This window comes from Apodemus sylvaticus, chromosome 10 (genome assembly GCF_947179515.1).
Source record: "Apodemus sylvaticus chromosome 10, mApoSyl1.1, whole genome shotgun sequence".
Lineage (NCBI taxonomy): Eukaryota > Metazoa > Chordata > Mammalia > Rodentia > Muridae > Apodemus > Apodemus sylvaticus.
The window spans coordinates 71,564,764-71,591,299 of record NC_067481.1 but is presented as its reverse complement, the minus strand read 5'-3'; the positions used below and the strand labels follow the sequence as shown (position 1 = coordinate 71,591,299).

At 40.5% G+C, this 26,536-nt stretch overlaps 1 protein-coding gene and 2 pseudogenes across 4 annotated transcripts in view; 2 read left to right on the top strand and 1 right to left on the bottom strand.

Moving 5' to 3' along the window:
* Positions 1-620: 620 nt before the first annotated feature.
* Aff4 (ALF transcription elongation factor 4) overlaps positions 621-26,536 on the top strand; it is a 76,140-nt gene continuing 50,224 nt past the window's right edge. For 3 of the 4 annotated variants that reach the window (XM_052197281.1, XM_052197279.1, XM_052197277.1), the window contains exons 1-3: positions 621-990; positions 19,703-19,829; positions 23,251-24,030. In XM_052197281.1, the coding sequence (XP_052053241.1) occupies positions 19,707-19,829; positions 23,251-24,030 (903 nt within the window). In that variant the 5' untranslated portion in view covers positions 621-990; positions 19,703-19,706. Of the gene's footprint in view, positions 991-19,105; positions 19,198-19,702; positions 19,830-23,250; positions 24,031-26,536 lie in introns of all 4 variants that reach the window. The other variant, XM_052197278.1, reaches the window with a different exon arrangement.
* LOC127694443 (small nuclear ribonucleoprotein G-like) lies at positions 4,347-10,356 on the bottom strand (annotated as a pseudogene).
* Positions 17,422-18,262, top strand: LOC127694442 (60S ribosomal protein L10-like; annotated as a pseudogene).

Here is a 26,536-nt window from a genome sequence, read left to right as displayed (position 1 = left end):
TTGTTTTGACAGGGTTTTGTTAGTAGCTCAGACTGGCCTTGAATCCACTAAGTAGCCCACAGAGGCCGAATTCATGGAGATCCTCCTGGCCTTGGCTGCCCAAGAGCTGGGATTACAGGCCTGCCACGACGCCCGGCTTCACCAGGGGTTTTTTTTTTAGATGATGCAGGGCCGGCTTATCCTCCCAACAGTAAGTCACACGCAGCAGTGGACGACGTGCTGCGGACATCCACGTCACCCTTCCCTCCCTACCCCTGCGGAGCGCTGCGGGACTCAGGCAGCCCGCCCGGCCTTCACCTGCACCCCAAAACCGGTCGGCCGGGCTGAGCCCCGCCCCGCCCCGCTCCGCGGCGCCTCCCTAGCGGGCTGCGCAGGAGGGCGTGTGCCAGGGGCCGGGTTCGGTCCAGGAGTCTGACGCGGGTGCGACCCCGCGGAATCTGCTGCGGCCTGTGCTTTGCATCCCGCCCCCGGCCGCGGGCCCAGGCGCCCCGCACGTCAGCCCGCACGTCAGCCCCGCGGACGCCGCCTCCGGAGCAGCCAGGCCCGCAGCCCCCGCGCTGCCTGCGGGAGGGGCGCGGCCTGGTCACGTGACGCTCGCAGCAGCCCGGCCCCGGTCACATGGGCCGCGGCCACTGCGTCAGTCCCAGCCTCGGCTGCGGGAGTCGAGTCGTCTTCGCCGCCGCCCCCAGCGGACGGGGCGGGGATCTCGGTGCCAGGGCTCCGTCAGCCCGCCCCCGCCTCAGTCACCCGTCCGGGGCTCGGCCGGGCCGTCATGGAGCGGGGCGGAACCGTGGCGCCCGTCGTGTGAGGTGCGCCGCCTCGGCTCGCCGTGGCCTCCGGATCCACCGCTGCCCCTCGCCCTAGGCAGCCGATCGCCGCCTCCTGGGCGGGCCCGAATGCGCGTCCGGTGAAGGTGCAGGCCGGGCGCCACCGCCACCGCCGCCGCCGCGGCCGGGAAATGGTTCGGGCCTAGCGGAGCGGGGACTGGAGGTGAGAAGCCGCCCGACTGACTGACTGACGTCTGACTGAGGCGCGGCCGCGCCGCGGGGAAGGCGAGGCTCGGGCCGCTGACGCTGGTGGAGACCCGCGGGGCGGGGGGCCGCTTGGTCCGGCTTCGCCCTCTGTCTTCTTGTCCCACTTTCTCTCCGAGATAAATTCCAAACAAGAAAAATAATTTTTCTTAAAGGCCAACCCCATTCCCACCCAACATTCTGGACGCCCATCATCTGGCCGTTTCTTTTTCTTTTTTGCCCCCCCCCCCCCAACCCTGTCGTCCCTTCCTCCATTCCTCTCTTAGATTCGATCGGCGGATTTAACCTTTGAAAAATGTATCCTTCGTCCGACTCAAGACATTCCTAGTTAAAGAGAAAATAGGCCCAGATTCTGGCTATCATTTCTCAACTAGTTCTCGCCTTCCTTCTCGCGATCCTGCGCACCTCCCCCCCCACCCCCACTCTCCCATCTCCCCTCCACCGAAAGAAAAAAAAGGGGGGAGGGAGGGTTGGGGGGAATTTCCGTCCTTGATGGTCGATGGGGTTTGAGTGAAAAAAAAATGGGAACCTGGGTTGGAATAGGAGAAAGCCTCCTTCCCACTCGGAACCGGCCCGGTACCTGGCGATCGCAATGGCCGGGCTTTGGGTATTGCTGTTTAGGCCTCCCCAGCTGCCTGTGCGCAGGGTTAATCTCGTAATTGACGTCAGGGCTTTGTTCCTTCCACTTTGCTGTTGCTTCCACTCTCTGAGAACGGATCCTGGGGTCTAGGAGTCCAGGGTGTTTGTGGGGTGTCCTTATTAGCCTTTTCATTCACGGATGACACCTTTATTGGGAGTCGAGAGCCCTGCTCTGAAAATGGTTGTGAGTGAAGTTCGAACCAAGAGTTCGATTTAGGGTTCTCCCGAGTTTCGTCAGTTGCAAGTCAGAATTCTGCTTTTTCTTCCCCGCTGAGGTTTTAAACTGAAGCTAGCCCCCCTTTCCAGTGCCGGAATCTAAGCCCTAGGTGCCCGTGAATAGGCTGTTTGTGTGACATTTAAAATGTGTGCTTTTTGTGGGGCCGAGGGGGAGGGGGGGAGGTTCAAATTGTGAAAAGCTTAAAGCTTTGTTTCCATGTTGATTCTCCGAAGCTTTATAAAATCTTTTGTTTGGACGGTCCTTTTAACTTATCAATATTGAAATGTTTATGAGATCCTTCTTAATTCGAGATTTGATGAGAAGCTGATGTGGACCAAGAGGAAACCTAGACTCTTTGGTCACATATGCATAAAGAAGTGTTGGCAAGTGGCCACTTGGTTCTTAACAAAGCTGGCTTCTTCACCTTCTTCAGGTTTATGTTCCTTATTATCACTACCTTTCTCAACCCTCAGTCTCCAAACAAAAAGTCTCAAAAAGTTATTTTTAAAAGTTATTTTCAAAAAGTTGCCTTTCATGAAGTTCCTGAAAACCTAGAAGCAGTCTTTTTTTTTTCTTTTCTTTTTTAATTAATACCAGCAGTTGTCATTCAGTTTGTAGCCATCTGCAGACTGATTTTTGTTGGCTCTGTAGGAAATGTAGGCACATTTTAAGTAAAATTTTGCTTCAAGTGGAGACAAGGTAGGGTGTATTGAGAATAGCCAAAACCCAAATCTCTGCTATTTGGTTGGGGTGGACTTAGCTGTGTGTGATTTGGATGGAGCTGGATAGTTTGGGGTTGTAAGGTGACTTACATTGCTTGGTGAAGATGTATGATTAATTCCTATGAAAAGAACGTTTTTATTTTCATTAATGTTCTGTATGTCATAGTTTTACATTTGGATTCATGTAGTCTCTTCTGTCTTCAGGTTACTGTATCCCTCTGGGAACAATGAATCCACTTGCATGTTGTAATTTTCTTAAAGATCTATTGTAGTGTCTTCAGAATGAGTTTATTCTAACTCTTTATGCGCTCCAGTATTTATGTTGTTAGATTGAATTTGATAGCATTTTGAGGTTGAAATTGTTTATCTGATGTAAGATTTTACAGATAACCTAAAGTTATATGAACAAGTGATCAGTATCTGAAAGGGGAAACTGGGGATTAGCTTCAGAAAGTGCTATGGAAGATGAAGTCTGCTAAAAGCTATAAATCTACTTTTTTTCGGAGGTGGTAAGATAGAAGTTATGTTTTTATGTGTACCTGAAAAGAACAAAGAAAACAGGTGTTTAACAGGTATTTCTTCTTTTTGACTATTTACTGGCTTAGAATGGAGTTCAAAATGCATGGAAAGTTCCCCCTTTTTTTTATAGTACCTTTCATAAAAATCAAAGGTTTTTGTTTTGTTTGTTTTTGAGACTGGGTCTCATTTTGTATCCATGACTGGATTGGAACTTGCAGTATGTAGACCAGGCTAGCCTTGAACTCATAGAGATATACCTGCCTCTACCTTTAAAGTGCTGAGATTAAAGGTTTGTGCCAGTATACTCAGCTTGTAATTTGGCCTCCCAAATTACAAGCATACATTTTACATTTCACAAACATTCTAGATAAAAACCTTTGCTGCATGTTATAAGGTTTTACAGCTTTCTGTAACTCTCATATTTTTACTGTTTCCTTTTTTATTTCCTCTGATAAATTGAAACAATGAATTCATTTCTGGGAGGGTATTTGCTAGTCTGTTACCGTGAATACATTGTAGTTAAAGGTTCAAATCTGAGTAGATACACTTCTTTGTTGTTACTTTGTTACTCTGTAGGCATCTCGGTGCATTTGGAGTGACACTGTCTAGTACATGGAGTAGCAATAATAAATATCCCTCTTACTAACTCTTGCTTTACCACCTGATCCATTTCTCTTGCTGTTCATTTTCACAGGCAGTTTTTGTCTTGTTTGTTTTGTTTGATACCAGTCTCCTGTGGCACTTTGACTGGCCTCAGACTTTCAGCTGACTTCCTGTCTCAGCCTCTTTTTTGAGTTGTAGGATTATAGACATGTACTACCATGCCTGACTGCACCTTGAAAACTTTAGTGATACTGACACGCAGAGAGGAGGAGCACCAAGTACATTTAGTTTCAGTTACATTTAGTTTTCTTTTAATGTTGGAATTAGCGTTTAATCTTAATTGTAAATTAAAAAAAATTTTTTTGAGACAGGGTCTTATATAGCCCAGGCTGTCCTCAAACTGGATGTGTTGCTGGTGCTGGCCTTGAATTTCTCTCTTCCTCTCTTGCTCTCTCTCTCTCTCTCTCTCTCTCCATTTTGCTTTTGTTCTTTGTTTCCCCCCACCCCCTTTGAGTATCACAAAAATATATTTAGTTAAAAGTTTCATATGACCCAGTTCTGTACCACAGTCTGATGGGCGCTTTGGGGAGGCTCTTAGGGCCCAATGGCCATTGTTTAGACTCTTTCCAAGGCATCTGACATGATGCTGCTGTCTCCTTGTATGACTACCATTCTGATGTTATCCTTCTGTCTACGAGGTGTCATATCCACACACTCAATCACAAGATTCAGAGAAGGGCCCAGTAGTATTTCTTGAACATGTCTGCCAGCATTATCTTCAATGATAACTCCTTATCTATAAATTTCTTCAGTTTGGGACAGTGGGTCTTGTTTATGGTAACTCACGGTTTAGCAAGATGTGGAAGGACTGATTGGCCTGACTTTGAATTTCTGATCCTCTTACATCCACCTCTTAAATTCTGGGATTACTATGAACCCCCATGGTTTAAGATTTGTGGATTTTTTTCTTTAAACATTTTTTTTTAATTGGTTATATTTAGACAGGGTCTCACTATACATGTTTGGTTGTCCTGGAACTCATGGAGATCTGCCTACTTCTCCAGCGCTAGGATTAAACATATTCATTACCAAGCTAGGCTTTTGAAATCCCACAGCTTGGGTTGTGCTGAATGTATTCCTTTGGTTTTATAAAGTATGTTCTTGTGGTCCCTGTATTTTCTATATATTATAATTATATGAATAAGCTAGATTTAGCTCACATGAGTTTTTTATTTTTCTTGGTGGCTTTTTGAGATCAGGTCTCATGTATATCATAGGCTGACTTGAACTCATTTTGTAGCTGAGGATGACTTTGAACCCTAATCTTCCTACCTATGTCTCCATACTTTTAATGGGCAGAAGAGGTAACCTTGTGCACTTCTCACTCCTGAGCCTTCAGGCTGGTTTCTCACTCACTCATCTACCAGTTGATTACCAAGCCCTGTAATCTTGTGTGGCCAAACTATGCGCTCACTGCTTAGACCCTAACTTCTTACCATCCTGGATCTCATCTTATTTCCTCTATAGTTGTTTTCTTCCTTCACTTCTGAGACTCCTGTTGTTCCTTAGAAGTCCCTCTCCTGTTTTTGGTTTTGTTTTTTTTTTTAATTACTTATTTAGAGACAGTATCTCTCTATATATCCCTGGTTGTCCTAGATCTTTATGTAGATCAGGCTGGCCTCAAACTTCTGCCTTCTGGTATTAAAGATATGCATCACCATGTCTACTCCTTTGTAGATTCTTCATTCTCTGATTAACCCTTTGATTTTGATAGGTCTGGATTTTTTAAAATTTCTTTTAACATTGATGTTCTGCCTTCATGTATGTCTGTGTGAAGGTGTGAAAGTGTCAGATCCCCTAGAACTGAAATTATGGACAGTTGTGAACTGCCATATGAGTGTTGGGATTGGAACTTTTTTTAAAAAAGATTTATTTATTTATTTATTTATTTATTTTAATGTACACTGTAGCTGTCTTTAGGCACACCTTCGGATCCCATTACAGACGGTTGTGAGCCACCAAGTGGTTGCTTGGAATTGAACTCTGGAAGAGCAGTCAGTGCTCTTAACCACTGAGCCATCTCTCCAGCCCCAGCTAGTGCTTTTTTTGTTTGCTTGTTTGCTTGTTTTTGTTTGTTTGTTTGTTTTGAGACAGGGTTTCTCTGTGTAGCCCTGGCTGTCCTGGAACACCCTCTGTAGTCCTCAAACTCAGAAATCCGCCTGCCTCTGCCTCCCAGATGCTCAGATTAAAGGCATGCGCCACCAGTGCCTGGTTTAGGAGTAGTTCTTTATCATGTGAGATGTCTTCAATTCTCTATTGCTGCAACCTGAATTTATCATCTGAATTTAAAATTTTAGATTTCCTGTTATCATAGTGAGAGTAGGCCTAGGTCTTAGTCCCAAATCCATTTTCATACTGTCCACTTATTTTAGTGGTCTGTCTTGTATTAACATATAGCTACATCACATGAAAGAAATAGCGTAAAAGGCATTCTATACCATTTATTTCTTATCTGTCCAATATACATATACAATCCTTTTTCCCATATGGAATAAATCTTTAACATATTCTATATGAATCAGCAAACTTCATTCTTTTGTAGGCTATTACCCAAATGTAACTTAACAAACACATTTAAAGGTTACTGTTCTCTTAGATATTGATGGTAATATCCTCTTAAGAGTTTATTTTTATTATTATTTGTTTTTGTTTTTGTTTTTTTGTTTTGTTTGTTTTAGAGACAGGGTTTCTCTGTATAGCCCTGGCTGTCCTGGAACTCACTCTGTAGACCAGGCTGGCCTCGAACTCAGAAATCTGCCTGCCTCTGCCTCCCAGAGTGCTGGGATTACAGGCGTGTGCCACCACTGCCTGGCTTTATTATTATTTTTAATTATATGTGTGTTGTGTCTGTTCCCTGAAGCTGGAGTTAGAGGCAATTTGAGCTACCCAACATGGGTGCTGAGAACCAAACTCTGGTCCTTTGGAAGAACAGGTAACCATCTCCTCAGAACCTGATGTCCTCTTACTTACAAGACTGAAACTGAGCTAAAATGCTAAGTGTAATTATTTCTGATATAGCTGATAAACAGTAGTGGGGGGAAATTTTGTTAGGTTGGATTGGGTTTGGTTTTACAGTATTGAAACTGCTCAGGATTTCTATATGGTAGGGAGGTCCTCTTCCTCTGAGCTCCCTCCACATTTCTGACATAATCTCTATCAGGGAATTATCTCTATCTGGTATTATTCTCAAGATCACACTGATCTTGATGGTAAGAAAGCCACCATGACATAAGCAGCAACTTTACTGACTTTCTTGCAAATAGAGTGACTTTGGTTAGTCAAGTAAAGAGTTTCAATTCTGTCAACTGAAAGATTTTCCTTGTTTTTGTTTTTGTTTTTGTTTTGTTTTGTCTTACATTAAAATTAACACTGAAAGGATATTTGGAAAGATTAGGTGAGTACAGTTCTATGTTGTTTTAGTAGTTAGCTGACAAGGGTCAGTGAATTATAGTCAGTAAACCCAATGTAACCTGCTGCCTGTTTTTGTGCTGCCTATGAGGTAAGAATGGCTTTTATATTTTTATTTTGTTTTGTGTTAAATAGAAGCAGAGTCAAAAAAGAATGTTATTTGGGAAGAGAATATTATAGGGAGCTCAAATTTCAGTGTCCATAAATAAGATTGTATTGGAACACAGTCAACCCATTTGTTTCTGTATTATTGACTGTGGCTGAGTTTTGCTGCTTTGAGAAGAGGGTTGAGTAACTGATCCTATGGACTGCCAAACTTAATACTTGGTCTTAAAAAGGTTTGGTGATTCTTACTTTAGCAGATCAAATAGGTTATAATGGATATATGGCTCTGAGGTAAGTTATCAGGTCCCTAATTTACTTTAGAGGCTGTTGGGGATTTTGTTTATAAGATATACATACACATATATACATATACACTATTTGTACACATAATATGTATCATGTAATATAGTAGATATCTTACATAATATGTAATATTGAGTATAACATTTTATACTAAATAGTATATATAAAATTTATAGCTATGTATCATAATAGGTATTACTATACCATATACCATATAAAACAGCATTGTTTTAGCTATCTGCTGTATTCTTAGGGTAGGGTCATAGTACATATGTCTGCTTTTAGTACATCTCTGTGAATTGGGTGCAGTCCGGAAAGCCTGAGGTTGAGAAAAGGCTAGAAGTGATCAGATCATTGTGTGCATATAGCTATTCCATCTCTTTACGCCTTCACTTTCAAATTCTCCTCTTTTCTTTGCTCTGTGGAATGCCACCGCTGTCATCATTTTTTCCTATAAATTATCCCTCTTCTGTCTTACTTCTCACATCTGACTGGAATCCAAGATTCTACTTCCTTAGCACACTTGAATTCAACATCTTTTCAAGATTAAAATAAGTTTTCATTTCTTTTTTTTTTTCTTTTTCTTTCTTTCTTTCTTTTTTTTTTTTTTTTTTTTTTCTTTTTTTTTTGGTTTCCCAAGACAGGGTTTCTCTGTGTAGCCCTGGCTGACCTGGAACTCACTCTGTAGATCAGGCTGGCCTCGAACTCAGAAATCCACCTGCCTCTGCCTCCCAAGTGCTGGGATTAAAGGTTTGTGCCACCTCCGCCCGACTGTAAGTTTTCATTTCTTAATATTCCTTTCTGCTTTTAAAATTTTTTGTCCAGCTATAGTGGTGCACACCTTTTATCCCAGTATTTGGAGACAGGCAGGAAGCTATGAGTTGGGGCCAGCCTGGTTCACAGAGTGAGTTCCAGGTCAGGCAGGGCAGAGAAACCCTGTCTTGAAAAACAAAACAAAAGTTTATTTTTATATGTCTTTGTTAGCATATTATCTAAGACTTATTGAGCATAAATAAGTTCTATGAAACTTCTGAAGAAAGACTTTATAGTCTCATATTCCCTCACAGCTTTTTTTTTCCATGTTTAGATTTTGTTATTGTGTTTGTGATGTCTTAGTGCACTGAATTAATGATTTTGTAGTGACTTCTACTGGGAAGGGTGTTGGATAAAATTGGATTATGACATGGAATGTATTACTTATTGCAGATAGAACAAGTCCAAATGAACCCTGGCATAGCATTTAGCGACATGTTTTTGATGTGTGTGGTATTGGTCATTTTTGTGTATAATAAACTTTGAAACAATTTGTTTCTACAAAGTGTTTGCTAACAAACTTTAGCAGTATACTAGAAACAGTCTGGCTCTTACTCAGAAGTGAAAAAGTGGAGCACCTCAAGTAACAGGTGAAGCCTCTTTATAAATAGGTGATTAAGAACTGCCAGCCATCCTGGCATGGGGTGCAAGCCCAGATGGAGGAAGTCAAGAGATTAGCAGTTCAAGGCCAGCTTGAGTTATGTGAAACTGCCTCAAAAGAACAAGAACAGACTAAGAATTACTGCTAAAGCCGGGTGTGAGGGTGAAAGCCTAGGACCCCAGTGCAGTGGAGGCTGGAGGAGGAGGCTGGGGAGCGTGAGGTCAGCCTAGAGTAGCAAGGCTGTCACACCGCCACCACAAAAAACCTTTGAAGCTGACGTGGTAAGGTCATATTAGATTTCCATGAACATGTATGTAGAGGTACAGTTATTATTGTTAAGACAGGGTTTCTCTGTGTAACAAACAGCTCAGGCTGTCCTGGAACTCACATTGTACACTATTCGAGGCTGGCCTCGAACTCAGAGATCCACCTGCCTCTGCCTCCTGAGTGCTGAAGTTATGCACCACCATGCCTGCCTGCCTGCCTGCCTGTCTAAGGCTTATAGCTACTAAACTTGTTTAATGCAATATTTATACATGTTAAATATTAATATTATTGAACCCAGGGCTAGGAGTATAGCTCAGTGATAGATTACTTTTCTTTTCTTTTTTTTTTTTTTTAAGATTTATTTTATTTATTGTTATATGTAAGTACACTGAAGCTGTCTTCAGACGCTCCAGAAGAGGGCATCAGATCTTGTTAGGATGGTTGTGAGCCACCATGTGGTTGCTGAGATTTGAACTCGGGACCTTCGGAAGAGCACTCAGTGCTCTTAACCGCTGAGCCACCTCACCAGCCCTAGATTACTTTTCATATGTGTGTGTGTGTGTGTACATATGTATATGTGGGAATATGTGTATATATATATATATGATATATAGATATTAAAATATATATTCAAATATAATATATATTATATATAACATTTAAAAATATAAAATCAGTCCTAAAGCTACATATTTTCATACTTAAATGTTGGTCTAGTTTTTGCAAATGTCATTTGTTACACTCTTATTTTAAACTTGGGTTGGAAGCTTAGTTATATAAGCTATAATAATGTATTTATGGCTATTTGAATATGTATACTATCTTTAATCATTGATGTCAGCACTTAGACTCTGGGATAGACAAACCTACTGGTCAGTTCAGGCCCTGAATGTTCTCATTCTTGTCTTTTGTTTTGCATCTCTGTTCCTCAAACCTATTTCCTACCTACACTTGGTCCCCATGCATTCTCTGGGTATGCCTTCCTTCCTGCTCTTCATATTTGTTGCACAGGTTCTGTGCTTACAACTCACATAGTTCTCCCTCTTCTTTCCTCATGCCTTTAATCATGCTAGCTGCAACCAAAGATGCTAGCTTTCATCTCAAAGATGAAAGGAACTTTTTTTCTCTTCTCTCTCTCTCTCTCTCTCTCTCTCTCTCTCTCTCTCTCTCTCTTTTTTTTTTTTTTTTTTTTGGTTTTTCGAGACAGGGTTTCTCTGTGTGGTCCTGGCTGTCCTGGAACTCACTCTGTAGACCAGGCTGGCCTCAAACTCAGAAATCCGCTTGCCTCTGCCTCCCAAGTGCTGGGGTTACAGGTGTGTGCCACCATACCCAGCTTCTCTTTCTCTCTCTCTTTTTAAAAGATTTATGTATATGAGTACACTGTAGCTGTCTTCAGACACACTAGAAGAGGGCATCAGGTCCCATTATAGATGGTTGTGAGTCACCATGTGGTTGCTGGGAATTGAATTCAGGACCTCTGGAAGAGCAGTCAGTGCTCTTAACCACTGAGCCATCTTTCCAGCCTCCAGAACGTTTATTTCTTAAATTTTTAGTTTAGTACAGTATTTGACCTAGTATATGCACTAAGTAGTTGTTGAATTAAGTTCAGGGTTAACACTGCTTTATATTTCCAGGCTGGGGATGTAGCTTGGCACTTCAGCCAGCAGAATGTAAACCAGGTTTGGTGATGCATGTTTAATCCCAGTTCTCCCACAATCTGAGAAGTGAAGGCAGGAGGATCAGAATTCAAGGTCTTTAACAACAAATCTAGTTTAAAGCTGGCTTGGATTATATGAGACCCTATCTCAAATAACAAATAATCCACATTTATCTGTATTCATCTATATATGTGTTAAATGTTCAGGTGTCCTGGAGAGGCAGCATTTATTTGTATTTAGTGAAGTTTTGAAAACTTAATTTTACACGGTTATTGTTTTTCTTTTTCTTTTCCTTTTCCTTTTTTTTTTTTCTCCTGTTTTGAGACAGGTTCTCTCTCCTCTCCATATCCCTGGCTGTTCTGGAATTCATTATATAGGCCACATAGGGATTTAAAGACATTCACTAGCATGTCCCAGCAAGCATAGGTCGTTAAGAAAAAGTAAAAATTGATTATTTGTATCCTTTTCTTTTTTCTCTAAACATAGACTCTGACAACTTTTGACTTTTTTATTGGTTACCCTGCCTGGCTTGAGTGCGTGTGATATCACACCTTACCTTACATGTACTTTTTTTTTGTACAGATGCTGATTTTCTATTAGGTATAATAGAAACTTTCAGAACAGTTGCCTAAAAAACAAAATTTGCAAATTATTATTGTCAATGCTTTTATTGGATAATAATGATTTTAGCAAAGCCTTACCTCTCTTCCTCAGGTGTTGTGGAAGAGAAGAAGAGTGACATGGTGTTCTGAACCCAGCCTTAGTGAGCACTCCTTACCTGTCTGACTTTTTGAGGCAGTAACCCTTCAGTTGTGACTTTCATAAAAATCAGTTGGTTTTTTTTTTTTTAATTTCTGTATGCTAGTTATTAAGTTAAGCATTGGAGGGAAGAAAGTAGAAATTAAAATAATAGCCACTTGTTCTCCAGAACCTGTGATATGGGAATGGGTTCCTACTAAGGAGATAGACTAATAGTAAATACAGTAACTCTACTGGCACTAAGTGTCATGTCAAAGAGATACAAAGAAATGCTTTGGGAATTAAGTGATGTTAGTGACACAGAAGTCTTCAAAAGGTTCTTAGAGGAAGAGAGTATGTGGTGTTTGTGGTGGATGTATTGGGAACTGGGAGGATGAAGACATTCATCTCAGTAGAGAGAAAAGTCTCAGTGCAGATGTGGAAAGGAATGGATGTAGGTTATTTTCAGACTCATACTTTTTTTATATTTTTTATTTTTCGAGACAGGGTTATTCTGTGTCACTCTGGAACTTGTTCTGTAGACCAGTCTGGCCTCGAACTCAGAAATCAACTTATCTTTGCCTCTTGAGTGCTAGGATTAAAGGTGTTCACTACCACTACCCAGCCAGACTCATAAAATTTAAAGGGTTTATAAAATAGGTAAAGTTGAATAATGAGAATTTTGGACTTAAGTTTTAGAGCAGAATAACTTTCTCGTTTTGATACAAGGTCTCACTGTATAATAGCCCTAACTGGCTAAGAACATGATCTTTCTGTTTCCACCTCCAAAGTAACTACATAAATTTGTGTTATAAATGTCTCAAATGAGACAATTTTTGTTTTGTGTTGTTTTTACTTTTCCTTTTTAGAGAAGATCTGTATATGTAGCCCTAACTGGTCTGGAGTTCTCTGTATAAACCAGGCTGGCCTTGAACTCATTGAGATCTGCCTTCTGCCTGTCCAGTGCTCAGATTAAAGATATGTACCACCATAAAGAAGAAACATATATTTAAATGCCTTTTAAAAGGGTTCAATAGAGAGAAAGACGGTGAAGTTGTTTCAGAGATGGCAGGAACTATTGAAGATCCAGAAGATAACAAGTTGGAGATTGTTTTGTTGTAACCTGGAAGAAAGAGGAGACCAGGCTCAGATGATGACACTTTGAGAACTGATAGGCGATAAGGTATTGTTCCAAAAAAAATTTTTTTTCAAGGCAGGGTTTCTTGTATAGCCCTACCTGTCATGGAACTGGCTCTGTAGACCAGGCTAACATTGACCTTAGAGATCCATCTGCCTTTGCCTCCTTGGTGCACCACAGCCTGGCCCCTGCCTTTTATTTTTAGTATTCTGTTTCTTGATCTTTGTCTCATAAGAGAAGTGATTTGTGGAATAAGTTAGGATCAGGGGAAATCATAGGACCTAATGGGATCCTTTTTGAAATAGGAAAGAGAAAGACTGTGCAACTTTGAGGAGGCCTTGAACCTGGCGGAGAAAGATTCATGCGATAGGCTAATAGAAAGTTGAGGTGACACACAGACATCTGATTAAGAGCTGGGTGTGGTGCTGCAAATGTGTTTTCCCAGCAGTTGAGAAGAGGATCAGGAGTTCATGGTCATCCTGAGTTCTGTAGCCATTTTGAGAACAGCCTGGGCTACATGACACCTGACTTAAAAAAAAAAAAAGAAAAGAAAAAGAAAGTAAGTTTTAATTAAGAAAATAGAAATGACATGCTAAGGAGATAACTCAGTGGGGAAGTTTCCCAGGATTGGGGAATAATGTAAAAAGCGATTGAGAAAGTCACCCAGAATTGACCTCTGACTTCCAAAGACACAAGTACAACACATACAATGGCAAAATACTATAGAATCATTATCTTTGTTTTAATATTTTTTATTGTATTTTACATCTGAAGGTGAGAGAGTAATGGTAAGCTCAGTAGTGGATTTTTTTCTTTTCTTTACTTTTTTTTTCTGAGCATTACTGAAGCACTAGGTTAAATCTCCAGCACCGAGAAGACAAAACTAAAGGCTGTAGACTTCTCAGTACTGGCTCAGTACAAGAGCCCTTCTGTATGAAATAGTGTCTTGGGACTTGATGTTTTGTTAGTTTGGCTTTGATCTCCAGGTGTGCGCTCTTTGTTTCCTTACCTGGTAGGAAGTGATCTCTTCACAAGTTCTCATGGGTAGAGAAATCCTGCAAATGAGGCCAAGAGGGGTTTTGGGTCCATAAGGCTTTGTGCTTTAACATAGTACTTTGTAGTAAAGTTAAAGTCAAGTAGCAGTTGTTTGAAAGTAATTGAAATAAATATCAGCTCAAGTCTCATTTTTGACATTTGGAGTTTAAATCATCAATAATCTGGCAGTTGAGTGGCCCTTTTATTAGTAGGATAATTGTTGTAAGATAGTAATGGGTTGGAGACATAACAGATTCTGAGCTTCATTTGAAAGGCATGTTAAAGCAATATTTTACTTGTTTGTTTGATTAGAGACAGGGTCTCTCTATATAGCCCTGTCTGCTAACTATATTTGCCATGCCAGCTGAACTCAGATATTCGCCTGCCTCTGCTTTCCAAGTACTGAGATCAAAGGCTTGAACTGCCACGCTTCGCTCAAAGTTATTTTAAACTATTTAAAATTTTTAACTTAAATATTTTATTTTATTTTATTTATTTATTTATTTATTTATTTATTTATTTATTTATTTATTTATTTATTTATTTATTTCGAGACAGGGTTTCTCTGTGTAGCCCTGGCTGTCCTGGAACTCACTCTGTAGACCGGGCTGGCCTCTAACTCAGAAATCTGCCTGCCTCTGCCTCCCAGAGTGCTGGGATTAAAGGCATGTGCCGCCACCACCCGGCAACTTAACATTTATAAAAAAAAAAATTATAAAATTAATGTCATTATAAAAAGTAGATTATTTCTGATTAATATGGAGTGCATATTTAGATTTTTATTTTTGCCGTATGCTTCTTGGATTCTTTTCAATTAAAAAAGCTTATTTTGGTAGTTAGAGTGATAGCTCAGGGGTTAAGAGCACTGTCTACTCTTCCAGAGGACCCAGGTTCAATTCCCAGCACTCACATGACAGCTTCACAACTGTCTATAATTCTAGTTCCAGGGGAATCAAGTGCCCTCATCGCTTCATAGGATCCTACTTGGCGTGGGCACTTAAGGTCACACAACCACACACATAAACACATCGAAATAGAGAAATTATTCTTTGGTAGTTTCATACATACAATGTGTTTCTATACATAATGTACTCACCCCTGTAGGATTAATTATGGGAAAACACACATAGTATAAAATTTCACTATGTTAGTCATTTTATGTATAGAATTCATGGTATATTCACGGTATTGTACAACCATCAGCACTGTCCTTTTCTAGAACTTTTTCATCATCTCAGACAGACATTCTGGCATATTATAGAATGGTATTTTCCCAGCGTTCTTACCTCTATTATTCTGGTTTTTATGAATTTGTCCATTCTGGGTATCCTATTAATTGGAATTATATGCTATATGTCTATCAGAGTCTGCCTTATTTCACACAGCCTAATGTTTTCAGGGAACACTTTTGTTGTAGCAGAGTTTCATTCATTCTTATGGCTGCAGATATTCTATGTATATGTCACAGTTTGCTTATGTTAATGGACAATTACCTTGCTTCCATCTTTTGACTATTATGAATGATGCTTCTGTGAATGTTAGTGTACAAGGATCTCAGTGTCTACTTTGTTTCTTAGAGTATATACCTAGAAGGAAAATTCCTACACCATTCTGAAATTCTGTTAAAGGCTTTTAAATTTTTAAAAAAATATTTATGTGTATGAGTATTTTGCTTACATGTATGTATATGTACCACAATATGTGCCTCATGTCCATGGAGGTCAGAAGAGGGATCGGACCCCTGAACTTGGAGTTATAAATGGTTGTGGATCTATTATGTGAGTTCTGGGAACTGAACCTGGGTCCTCTGCAAGAGCAGTGAGTGGTCTTCACCATGGTACTATTGCTCTCTTGCCCTCATATTAAAGTTTTGTTTTCTTTGTTTTTGATTTTTAGGTTTTATTTACTTTTATGTGTTGACCAGAATGTATGTCTGTGCATCATGTGTGTGTAGTACTTGCAGAGACCAAAAAAAGGACATTGGACCCCCTGGGACTGGAGTTACAGATATGTTAGCTGCAGTGTGGGTCCTCTGGATGAGCAGCTAGTGTTCTCCCTCTCCCTGCCAAGACAGGGTTTCTCTGTGTAGCCCTGGCTGTCCTGGAACTTACTCTGTAGACCAGGCTGGCCTCGAAATCTGCCTACCTCTGCCTCCCAATTACATGTGCCACCACTGCCCGGCCAGGTAGTGTTCTTAATGGCTGAGCCATCTCTCCAGTCCCTATGCTGAAGGTTTTAAGGGATCACTAAACATTGTTTTTCATAGCGGCTGCTTCGCTTATGTATTCTCTCACATCAGTGCACAAGGAATACCAGTTCCTCTGTATCTCATGAGCACTGACGTGGTCTGAATGAGAATGGTCTCCATAGGCTGGAATGCTTGGTCCCCAGTTGGTGGGACTGTTTGGTTTTTGAGGTTTCAAATGCCCTAGCATTTTCTATTTAGCACTCTTCCTCCTAATTGCGGATAGAGAGGAATGTAAGCTCGGAGTTACTGCCGCAGTCCCACGTCTACCTTTCTGCTGCCATGCTTCCTACCTGATGGAAGCGTGGACCCAAAACGAAGCCTTTGTCTTGGTCATGGTCTCTCTTCATAGCATAGAAAAGTGGCTAAGACACTTGACTGTTTTTGGTTTTTGGGTTTTTTGGTTTTTCTAGACAGGGATTCTCTGTGTGGTCCTGCTGTCCTGGAATTCACTCTGTAGACCAGGCTGGCCTTGAACTCAGAAATCCGCCTGCCTCTGCCTCCCAAGTGCTGGGATTAAAGGTGTGTGACACCATTGCCAGGCATGTGAAATTTTTTTAATGCTGTTTGATATTTAACGTTAAATTTGCTTTTCTTTTTTCAAATACTCTGACCTTTGTCTTTGGTGAGGAGGCTGAAGCCACAAGCTAAGGCATGATGATGTGCACTTCCCTGGTGGTCTCCACCCCAGCCTCATTTGTCAGGATTTGAATTTAAGAAATTGGTAGTTAAACTGCTCTTTAGACTCTAAATAGCTTTGTATTTGGGCAGTGCCTTAACTTAAGAGTCCTAAATGAAACTTGATTGTTAATGCAGTAACATCAATTTGTTAAAATATGCTAAAAGATATTTTCTTTGGTTTTATCCTTTGACAACAGTATTTATCCTCTATGACAGAATTTTTTTATACTTCAGTAGGTTATATATAAGCTACACCAGAATATTATACACAGATATAAGAAACAACTTGAGGGCCAGGGAAATGGCTCAGTGGGTAAAAGCACTTATTCCCAAACTTGGCACTTTTAAGGTTTATCTCTGGAACCCACCCAGTAGGAGAGAACTGACTCCCGTAAGTTGTCCTCTAACCTTTACATGTGTGCATTAAGCCCCCCCCCCCATGTAAAAAATCTTGTATTAAAAACAACTTTCCGGGCAGTGGTGGCACAGGCCTTTAATCTCAGCACTCGGGAGGCAGAGGCAGGTGGATTTCTGAGTTCTAGGCCAGCCTGGTCTACAGAGTGAGTTCCAGGACAGCAAGGGCTCCACAGAGAAACCCTGTCTCGAAAACCAAAAACCAAACAAACAACTTATCTCTTTTCCTCCATTGAGCCACTGAAGATCTTATTATCATGGGCAGCTGCCCTGCCCGTGTTAACTGGTATTGTAAGAACAGACCATGCCCAAAGTTTCCCTTCTGATGAAGCCCCTGATGCTAAGATCTGCATCTTTGACTTGGGACAGAAGAAGGTGAAAGCTGATGAATTTCTACGTTGTGGCCACAGGGTGTCAGATGAATAGAGCAATTCTCTTCTGAAGCCCTGGAGGTTGCCCATATTTGTGCCAACAAATACATGGTAAAGAGTTATTGCAAGGATGGCTTTCATATTCGAGTGAGACTCCAACCTTTTTATACCACCCAAATCAACAAGATGCTGTCCTGTGCTGGGGCTGAGAGGCTCCAGACAACTATGTGTGGTGTCTTTGGGAAGCTCCAGAGCACAGTGGCCAGGGTTCACATGGCCAGGTCCTTCTGTATGCACCAAGCTGCAGAATGAGGACTCTGTGATTGAGGCTCTGAGTAAAACCAAGTTCGAGATCCCAGACCACCAGATCCCATCTCAAGGAAGTAGGCTTTACTAAGTTTAATGCAAATGAATTTGAAGATATGGTCACTGAGAAGTGGCTCCTTCCTGATGCTTGTGGAGTCAGATCTATCCCCAGTTGAGGTCCCCTGGACAAGTGGCAGCCCCTGTACTTCTTAGGGATTCTACAGTGCTTTCCTGTACTCTACCAAACACAATTTGAAACCCTTGGAATCTCTCTCTCTCTCTGTCTGCTCCCCTCCCCCCCGCATTATTGTTCAGAAATGTGTGATTGTGTGTACACTCTGTGCAGTTGGTGTTTGATGAGGCCAAAAGAGGGAGTCAGATCCCCTGAGCTATAGGTGCGGACATTTGGGAAACACTGTGTGGATTCTGGGAACTGAACCTTGGGCCTCTGTACAAACAGTGCTGCTCGTAACCACAGAGCCTTCTGATGCCCTCCAATGGACTAGTTGTACTGCTCATCATAGATGAGTCAAGCGTCCCCGTATGATTGACTTCAGTCTTCTTTTTCCTTGCTCTCGTCCTTTCTGTCTCCCTAAACTCACCTATTGTTTGTTGTTTTGTTGTTGGTTGGTTGGTTTTTGTTTTGTTTCTTTTGAGACAGGGCTTCTCTGTGTAGCTTTGGCTATTCAGTAGACCAGGCTGGCCTTCAACTCAGAGATCTACCTGCCTCTGCCCCCTAAATGTTGGAATTAAAAGAGTCTGTCAGACTTGACTTCTGTTTTCTTATTTGGTTTAAAATAGGTTCCACAGATATATGCTGATTTCCCCTTTGCTTTGTTTCTTTGTGCCTCCCTTTTTTCTCTTTTAAAACAAAATCAAGATTAATCCCTAATTCAACTGCAGGGACAAGAGCAGCAGTAGTCCTGGTGTCACTTGCTTAGCATTTTATAATTTCTTTCATTATTGTCTATTCAGACAAAAGTTTCTGCTGTTCATAAATACATAAGCATTCCTCTCGGTTTATTCTGGTGACAATATAGTACTATCAGAAATTACAGTCCCATTTTTTTCCTTTGACCACAAATACGTTTTCGTTTTCCTTTTTAATACAGTTTTAGTTAAATGTACTAACACATGCTAATTTTAGATTCTATCACTGAAAGCCTCAGTTTGCCATTTATTAAGGCATTAATTGAAATAATATATTTAGAGCAGAAATGTCGTTTTTTAGGGAATCTAGAACAACAGCAGAGCTGAGGTCACACTGCCATAAGGATGGACATCAAAGGAGCTGTGTTTGGGACAAAAAGAAATCAAGATAAGGTAGATGCAAAGGAGAGCCAGGAGTCGGGCGTGGGCGGGGTCGGAGGGAGCCGGTTATAGGTTATACACCGCCAGGGTGCGGCCAGTCAGCTTATGAACAGGAAAGACTGACGGGGTTGGAGTAGGAAATTCTTTCCCTCTTAATGTACAGGTTTTAGCTCACTTTCAGATAGCAGAGTATTTGATAAATTGTCATGTTTAGGGTAGAGGCGTTGAAGAATGCTTGCCTAGAATGGGAGAGGCTCTGGGTTCAATTCCTAGCACTGGAAAAAAATGAGGTTGTTTTGATGGAGTAATGGTTTCTCATATTGTAGCTAATGTTTTCTTTCTGGGTGACTATTGAAGATGATAATGCTCAGAGCCAGAATCCCATTTCAGCACTAACGCCTGTTAGCTACCCAGAAGTTGACAGAAATTAAAACCTCCATTTGGAGTTAAATGGACAGTCAGTACAGAATGTTCAGTTTTTATTTTTGTGATGTAAAAATTGTGCTTCTCCTCATAGCAACATGAACCGTGAAGACCGGAATGTGCTGCGCATGAAAGAAAGGGAAAGGCGGAATCAGGAAATTCAGCAGGGTGAAGACGCCTTCCCACCTAGTTCTCCTCTCTTTGCTGAGCCGTACAAAGTAGTAAGTCATCTTTCTTTGAATAGTTTTTCACCCTACTCATTTATGCTTCTAGGGTTTTTTTTTTCTTTTTAAAGATTTATTTGCATGCATGTGCCTGTATGTGGTTTGGTTTTTTGTTTTTTGTTTTTTGTTTCTTGTGTTTTTTGTTTGGTGTGTGTGTGTGTGTGTGTGTGTGTGTGTGTGTCTTCCAGGCCTACTCTCAGGTCTCTGCAGAGGGCAGAAGATTTTATCAGGTACCCTGAATCTAAAGTTACAAGCAGCTTTGAGCCATCCTACATGGGTGCTGGGAACCAAACTCGGGTCTTCTGGAAGAGCAGAACATGCTCGTAACTATTGGGCCATCTCTTTAACTCAGTGCATGCCTTTAGTTGAAGCATTCTGTGAGGTGGAGGCAGGCTAGATCTCTGAACTCATGGCAAGGTAGGCTATATAGAGCAACTCTGTCTCAAAAGAATTTTTTTTTTGTCAGTGACTATATTATCTACTGTTTATTAGGTATTCTGTATTCTTTGGTTATAACATCAATCAAAGATATGACTTTCACAGATGCTGTGTTTCTTCCTGTTTCTTGCCTTTGCTTATTTAGTAGGTTTCATTGAGTGTTAGTATGTTAGAATATTTCTTACATATGTTCAACTATGTAATCATAGATTAAATTCTCTGATATTTCTTCTAATGTATTTACTCATTATCAATTACATTGAAGCATGTTGTTGAAGGCATTCAATAAATTGAAAGGGGGCTAAAGAGATGGCTCAGCAGTTAAGAGTATTTCATTTGTTCATTTTGTATGGGACTCAGGTTCAGTGCTCAGCACTAACTTAGAGGTTCATAACCATCCGTAACTCCACTTTAGGGGCTCTGAAGCACTCTTCTTCTGATCTCTGCAGATACCAGGCATGCATGTGGTACACATGCATACATGTACAAAACACACAACAAAATGAATAAATAAAATAAATGAATTTTTTTTTTAAGCAGGATCTCTTTATGCAGCTCTGGCTGTCCTGGAACTCACCATGTAGAATAAATCTTTAAAAACACATTAAAAAAATAAGTTAGAGCAATTGCTATTTTAATTTTTAAAATATTTTGCTTGTTTTGTTTTTATTTTATGTATATGAGTGTTTATACACCCAGTATGTCTGTGCACTCCATGTGTTTATTGCTAGAAGAAGCCAAAAGAGGGCATCACATATGGGACTGGAGTTAGAGACAATTGTAAGCTGCCATGTGGGTGCTGAGATTTGAACTCTGGTCCTTTGGAAGGACCAAGTACCCTTAATCACTGAGCCATCTCTTCAGACCCAATAGCTATTTTTTCTTAAATTCATTTATTTTATGAATATGAGTACACTGTAGCTATCTTCAGACACACCAGAAGAGGGCATCAGATCCCATTACAAATGGTTGTGAGCCACCATGTAGTTGCTGGTAATTAAACTCAAGACCTTTGGAAGAGCAGTCAGTGCTCTTAACTGTTGAGCCATCTAGCTAGCCCCTGATTGCTATTTTTAATTCCTATCATTGCCCTTAATTTGAAATTACTAAGAAAGAACACTAAATAGTAATAATTGTCATGACTCTGATGTAGCTTTAGTAGTGACATCTTTCTAGCATTTCATTTTTCATTTCAACAGTTGTTAAAACTTTAAAGGCTTATGCTATGCATGCTAGCTTTAGTACTTATTATACATTATGAAAGTAATGGCCATTGCTGGTTTATAATAAGAGATTGAAAGTACTTTGATTTCTCCTCTCCCTCCTTCCTTTTCTCCCTCTCTCCTCTCTCCTTCTCTCCTTCTCTCCCTCTCTCCCTCCCTTCCGGTCTGTTCATCTGTCTGTACTTCTGTTTTTTCAAGATTGTATATTTCTGCATAGCCCTTGCTGTCTGGGAACTCACTCTGTAGACCAGGCTGGCTTTGAAATCAGAGATCTATCCACCTGCCTCTACCTCTGCCTCCTGAGTGCTGGGACTTAAAGGCATGGACCACCCCTGCCCGGTTTAATTTTATTTTTCTGATGAAATATTGACAGGCTAGAGAGATGGCTCAGGGCTTAAGAACAGTTACTGCTCTTGTAGAAAACCTAGTACCCACATGACAGCTAGCACCCTTCAGTAATGCTAGTTTCAAGGGATCTGATTCCCTCTTATGACCCCCTTTTCTGACTTCTGTACATACTTAATGCATATAAATTCAGGAAAAAAAAGTCATACCTAAAATAAAAAAAGAAATATTGACAGTAATAACATATCCTTTTTACCCCTAGATGTTTGGTATATATAGAAACCCATTATACACTATATAAAGCCATATAGTCACAGCTTTTAAAGGCTATTCCAATTTAAAACCTGTCATTGACGTCATTTATTTGAGTCTAACACAAAGCTTATAGTATTATGGATTAAATCAGAGATAAAAAGCTTTTTGTTGGTTTGGTTTGATTTGGTTTTGGTTTTTTGAAACAGGATTTCTCTATGTAACCTCGGCTATCCTAGAATTCAATCTGTAGGTAGGCTGGCCTTGAATTCAGATATCCTTTTACCCCTGTCTTCAGATTGCTGCAACTAAAGATGTGCACCACCACTGCTCAGCTAAAAAATATTTGGAACAAATTAAGAGCTGTGAATCACACTACTATTCACTTCATAATTATAAAAATAATAAATTAGACTTGTTTTTTTGATGTTGATGTTTTCAGCAAGTAGCTGTATATGTATCTTGATTCTTCCAGATCTACATATTTTCAAACAATCTAAAGTTATTATTGTTTTTCCAGTCTCAAAATAGTGGTAGTTAAGTTGGCTTTTTTTGTTTTGTTTTCCTTTTTTAGGATAACATTGCCCATTTTCCAGGCCTAAAACTCACTCTTGTGGCCAGGGATGACCTTGAACTTGTGATCCTTCCTAGTGCTGAGAATATGTTACCAAATCAATCTATTTGTTGCTCGGGATTGAACCCAATCCAAGGTTACATGCATGTGGTGCAAGCCCCCTAGCATCTGGCCTTCATCCATAGCCTTGTTATTTAATCTTTGTTTTACTACAATCCTTAGACTTTCTTTTATATTTTAGAATGTTATTTTCATATACTTTATTGTGGGTTTTTAAATTTTAGATACTTTAAAAAAATTTTTTTCACTATGAAAAATATATATGTGGACTAAGAGTATATGTGGTAGAGTCTTCACCCAGTGTGTGAGAGAGCTCACCCAGTGTGTAAGAGGTTCTAATGTGTGTGTGTGTGTGTGTGTATTTAGTGATTATTTGTAGATGTTAACTTTGATATAAAAAGTGAGATTTATTTTTAAAAACACTTCTGTCTGAAGATTATAAAGTGAGTTTGGAAGATATTTTGTTTTACATAATACTAATTTTATATTTTACTTTTTCCTTTCCTTTTTTTTTTTTTGTTTGTAGACTAGCAAAGAAGATAAGTTATCAAGTCGGATTCAGAGCATGCTTGGCAACTACGATGAGATGAAGGATTACATAGGAGACAGAGCTATACCAAAGCTTGTTGCAATTCCCAAGCCTGCAGTACCAACGACCACAGACGAGAAAGCAAACCCAAATTTTTTTGAACAGAGACATGGAGGATCTCATCAGAGTAGCAAATGGACTCCTGTAGGACCTGCCCCCAGCACCTCTCAGTCTCAGAAACGCTCCTCTGGCTTGCAGAGTGGACACAGTAGCCAGCGGAGCAGTGCAGGTGGGAGTGGTGCTAGTAGTAGTGGCCAGAGGCATGACCGTGACTCCTACAGCAGTAGCAGGAAAAAAGGCCAGCACGGGTCAGAGCACTCCAAATCCCGATCCTCCAGCCCTGGAAAACCCCAGGCTGTTTCTTCATTAAGTTCTAGTCATTCCAGGTCTCATGGGAATGATCACCATAGCAAGGAACATCAGCGCTCCAGATCACCTCGGGACCCTGATGCCAACTGGGATTCTCCTTCTCGAGCACCTTTTTCAAGTGGGCAACATTCAAGTCAGTCGTTCCCACCTTCTTTGATGTCAAAATCTAGTTCAATGTTACAGAAACCCACTGCCTATGTCCGGCCCATGGATGGACAGGAATCTGTGGAAGCAAAGCTGTCCTCTGAGCACTCCAGCAGCCAGTCTCATGGTAACAACATGACTGAACTGAAGTCCAGCAGCAAGGCACACCTCACCAAGCTGAAGATTCCTTCTCGACCTCTGGATGTAAGTCTGACATGTATGGTGCTTACTTAGCCTTGTGTCTGAAAAAACAGGAGTTATACAAGTTTCAGTGAGTTGCACCTGTCTTTTTGCTTTAATAGTAAGAAACATAAAAATTTGTAAAAGCTTAAGTAGAAAAACTTTTAAGAACACCTTAGGAATTAGCCCCCAAGCGGATCCATATCGCTGTGCACTTTCCTTCTTGCATAATAGAGAAAATATTCATAGTTTCTTTTTTTTTTTAAAGATTTATTTATTTTATGTACACTGTTGCTATCTTCAGACACACCAGAAGAGGGCGTCAGATTCCATTACGAATGGTTGTGAGCCACCGTGTGGCTGCTGGGGATTGAGAACCTCTGGAAGAGCAGTCAGTGCTCTTAACCACTGATCCATCTCTCCAACCCCATTCATAGTTTTTCAAGTATTAAAATGACAAGTCAAATTATAGACTAAAAGTAAAATTTATCAATAGCTTGCTTTTATGGGATAGTATAGCTTATTTCTTTTTACTTAAAAAGAAAATTACCTTTCTTATTATAGGATTACAGATAAATGCAGTTTATCCTTTTTTGGTTTTTGGGTTTTTTTTGTTTGTTTTGTTTGTTTTGTTTTTGTTTTTGTTTTTTTTGGTTTTTTGGATTTGGTATTTTTCCAGACAGGATTTCTCTGTGTAGCCCTGGCTGTCCTGGAACTCACTCTGTAGACCAGGCTGGTCGAACTCAGAAATCCTCCTGCCTCTGCCTCCCAAGTGCTGGGATTACAGACGTGCACCACCAATACCCAGCTGCAGTTCATCCTTTATGGTGATAAATGTTGAACTTCTGAATCTACAGAAATGATAATACTGTGTAGTTCTGATGCTGCTTTCCCTTTCCCCCAGCTAAAAAGCTGAGACAGCCACCATAACTGTGTATAACAGTTGGCATTCAGAATGACCAAAGAATTAAGATGAAAATGTTCTTTATTAACATATACTAAATTGTTAGAATAACAGGTTTCTTTCCAGCTTCTGGCTATTATAAATAAGGCTACTATGAACATAATGGAGCCTGTGTCTTTATTGCATGCCAGGGAATCCTTTGGGTATATGCCCAGGAGAGATATAGCAGGGTCCTCCGGAAGTGTCATGTCCAGTTTTCTGAGGAACCACCAGACTGATTTCCAAAGTGGTTGTACCATCTTACAGCCCCACCAGCAGTGGAGGAGTGTTCCTCTTTCTCCACATCCTCACCAACACCTGCTGTTTCCTGAGTTTTTGACCTTAGCCATTCTGACTGGTGTAAGGTGAAATCTCAGGGTTGTTTTGATTTGCATTTCCCTAATGACTAATGATGTTGAGCACTTCTTAAGGTGCCTCTTGGCCATCCGAATTTCTTCAGGTGAAAATTCTTTGTTTAGATCTGTACCCCATTTTTTAATAAGGTTATTTGGTTCCCTGGGGTCTAACTTCTTGAGTTCTTTGTATATATTGGATATTAGCCCTCTATCAGATGTAGGGTTGGTGAATTCCCGAAGCTGGAAAGAACCCAGATGCCCCTCAAAGGAGGAATGGATACAGAAAATGTGGTATATTTACACAGTGGAATACTACTCAGCAATTAGAAACAATGAATTCCCAAAATTTTTAGGCAAATGGTTTGATCTGGAAAATATCCTAAGTGAGGTAACCCTGTCACAAAAGAATACACATGGAATGCAATCTCTGATAAGTGGATATTAATTAGCCCAGAAGCCCTGAATACCCAAGGCACAAATCTCATAACAAATGACTCCCATGAAGAAGTATGGAGAAGGTCCTGATCCTGGAAAGGATTGATCTAGCTTTGGAGGGAAATATAAGGACAGAGAAAAAAAGGAGGGAGGTCATTGGAGAATGGATGGAGAGAAGAAGGTTTATGGGACATATGGGGAGGGGGGATCCGGGAAAGGGAAAATCATTTGGAATGTAAATAAAGAATATAGAAAATAAAAATATTAAAAAAAAAGAATAGCAGGTTTCAGTAAAACATTGTCAAATAGGCAAGATTTATTTTATTTTATTATCTTATGTGTATGAAAGTCTCCTCTGTATGTATATTGATTCACCTTTGTGTATCCTGGTGTCCATAGAGGACAGAAAAGGCCTCAGATCCCCAGGAGCTGGAGTTATGGATGTTGAGAGTTGACATGTGACTGCCTGGAATCAGACTTGGGTCCTCTGGAAGAATAGGCAGTACTCGTAACCACTGAGACATTTCCCCAGCACTTCAGGGTTTATCTTTTAATGTAGTTTATACAATAAAAAAGTTGAAAAGACAACAGGCATAGCTCAGAGTTCAGAATGGCAGAAGAAGGAATCAAAGTTATAAAAAATGTTTGATAACATTTAGGAATCTTGGGTCAGCAAGCTAGCTCAATGGACCAAGTATAAACCTGATGACTTGTTCAGCACCTGGATAGCACAGGCACTGTTCTCTGCTCCACATGACCCGCCCTTACATATACACACACACACCACACACATATA